Source organism: Notothenia coriiceps, unplaced genomic scaffold (assembly GCF_000735185.1).
Source record: "Notothenia coriiceps isolate Sejong01 unplaced genomic scaffold, NC01 NC01_scaffold00022392, whole genome shotgun sequence".
NCBI classification, from domain to species: Eukaryota; Metazoa; Chordata; class Actinopteri; order Perciformes; family Nototheniidae; genus Notothenia; species Notothenia coriiceps.
In genome coordinates this window covers 1-2216 of record NW_011355093.1, presented here as the reverse complement: position 1 = coordinate 2216, position 2216 = coordinate 1, and the positions used below count along the sequence as shown (strand labels likewise).

Sequence of the window (2216 nt, the reverse complement as noted above, 5' to 3'; positions counted from 1 at the left end):
CTGTCTACAGGTGTTCTCTGATTGGTTGTTTACCTGTCTCCAGGTGTTATCTGATTGGTTGTTTACCTGTCTGCAGGTGTTCTCTGATTGGTTGTTTACCTGTCTACAGGTGTTCTCTGATTGGTTGTTTACCTGTCTGCAGGTGTTCTCTGATTGGTTGTTTACCTGTCTGCAGGTGTTATCTGGTTGGTTGTTTACCTGTCTGCAGGTGTTATCTGATTGGTTGTTTACCTGTCTGCAGGTGTTATCTGATTGGTTGTTTACCTGTCTACAGGTGTTCTCTGATTGGTTGTTTACCTGTGGCTGGTCTCTTTTGAGCCTCGCTCTGACCAGGTGAGGTTTTTTTGGTCGTGGTCGTAGCGAGGATCTCGTTGCTCAGACGGGCGCTGACGCGACTCCCTAAGCGGGGCGGAGCTTTACCTGCAGGGGGCGTGGCCTTCCCCTTGTGGGGCGTGGCCTTCCCCGTGGGGGGCCTGGTCTTCCCCTTGGGTGGTGTGGTCTTCCCCTTGGGGGGCGTGGCCTTCTTTCCTGAGGACCTGTGATTGGATAGAGCCAGGGTTATTATCGTTAACTGAAACCAAAACTAAAACAGGCTTTAAAGGATAGACTCAGCTCAGATAAATTATTAACAACTCAACCTGAGTTCTGTTTGTAGCTACAGACGTCTAGGAAATATACCTGGCTACAAGAAAAACTTTTATATTTTGATCGAGTTTCAGTAGATACTGACTTTGAGGCAGAGGAGTTTTTCCCTGATGAAGAGGTGGTGTTTTTGGGCGTGGCCTGTTGGCTTTTGGGCGTGGCCGGTTGGCTCCTCCCTTTCGGGGGCAGGGGCTGTTGGCTCCTCCCTCTTGGGGGCGGGGGCTGGCTCTTCTTGCTGCAGAGATTACGGGATGTTCATATTAATATAGAGATACAGTATATATATCTTTGGTTTGAGATGAGGGTAAAGTATTCTCACTCACCTCACAACGACTTCTTCCTCCTCCTCTTCTTCCGACTCCTCCTCTTCCTCCTCTGACTCCTCCTCCTCCTCCTCCTTTTCTTCACCCTCCCCCTCTTCCTCCTCCTCATCGATGGAGGATCTCTGACGGGACGGCAGGCGGCTCGATCTTTGTTTGGGTCGACAGTCCGGACAGAACCAGTCTCCTCCAGGAACAGACTGAGACAACATGTGAACTGTTAGCTCAATGCTAAAGCTACACAACAACAACAACAACAATAGGGTTTAATGTGTGTGTGTGTACCTTCAGCTTGGGTCTCAGGCAGTGTGTGTGTGTGTGTGTGTGTGTGTGTGTGTGTGTGTGTGTGTGTGTGTGTGTGTGTGTGTGTGTGTGTGTGTGTGTGTGTGTGTGTGTGTGTGTGTGTGTGTGTGTGTGTGTGTGTGTGTGAGTGTGTGTGTGTACCTTCAGCTTGGGTCTCAGGCAGTGTGTGTGTGTGTGTGTGTGTGTGTGAGTGTGTACCTTCAGCTTGGGTCTCAGGCAGTGTGTGTGGTGTCCTCGATCACAGCCGTCACACAGCAGCATGTTGTCTCCGTCTCCTTTGCGTCTGCAGATTCTGCAGCGAGCGTTGAGGACGGATCGAGACCAGAGGACGCTGCGCTCCAGAGAGGACAGGTGCACAAACACCTGGACGCAGAGGTGAGAGAGACATTATTATACTTTATCACAAACACCTGGATGAGAAATCAGAAACATATTATACTTGGTCACATCATCTCCTATTGGATAGCGTTTAAACACATTAAGTCTAATAAAAGTCCACTTTTAAGGCCGATAAAAGACAGTTTAAAATCTAGTAAAAGTCCATTATAAGTCTAGTATAGAGTGCAGTGTTAGGGGCGGGACATCTCTAAGCTGTTGACCAATCACAACGAGAGCAGACGTGGCTCTGGTTTCAGACAGAGGGTGAATATCATATAATAATGAGTGTTTTCTGACCTGAGACAGACTGGAGCAGGACTGCAGAGACTCTCTCCATCGCTCCAACACCGTCTTACTGACACGACCACTGTCACTGCCATCTGATGAGAGACAGGTTAGAGACAGACAGGTGAGAGACAGACAGGTGAGAGACAGACAGGTGAGAGACAGACAGGTGAGAGACATTGTCATTCTTTAGTCGTACCTTCACTGGCCTGGTCCTCGTCTTTCTTCTTGTTCTTTTTCGTCTTCTGATCCTTCTTAGAGTCTTCCTCACCTGTGTGGGGGGGGGGG

The 2216-nt window shown here is 49.1% G+C and overlaps 1 protein-coding gene across 1 annotated transcript; it reads right to left on the bottom strand.

Moving 5' to 3' along the window:
• Window positions 1-125: 125 nt before the first annotated feature.
• On the bottom strand, window positions 126-2194 carry LOC104953955 (bromodomain adjacent to zinc finger domain protein 1A-like). Its single transcript, XM_010780998.1, has 6 exons — window positions 2128-2194; window positions 1941-2023; window positions 1464-1628; window positions 966-1162; window positions 731-877; window positions 126-536 (listed from the first exon to the last, which is right to left on the bottom strand). Exons 3-6 carry the CDS (start codon window positions 1524-1526, stop codon window positions 269-271), a joined length of 675 nt encoding a protein of 224 aa, XP_010779300.1. The 5' UTR covers window positions 1527-1628; window positions 1941-2023; window positions 2128-2194; the 3' UTR covers window positions 126-268.
• Window positions 2195-2216: the final 22 nt, after the last annotated feature.

Coding starts and splice junctions, on each gene's coding strand:
- LOC104953955 (XM_010780998.1), bottom strand. CDS start 1,526: ATGCTGCTGTGTGACGGCTGTGATCGAGGACACCACACACACTGCCTG. Junction 1,163..1,463: donor GCCTGAGACCCAAGCTGAAG/GTACACACTCAC, acceptor ATGTTGTCTCAG/TCTGTTCCTGGAGGAGACTG. Junction 878..965: donor GAGGAAGAAGTCGTTGTGAG/GTGAGTGAGAAT, acceptor TAATCTCTGCAG/CAAGAAGAGCCAGCCCCCGC.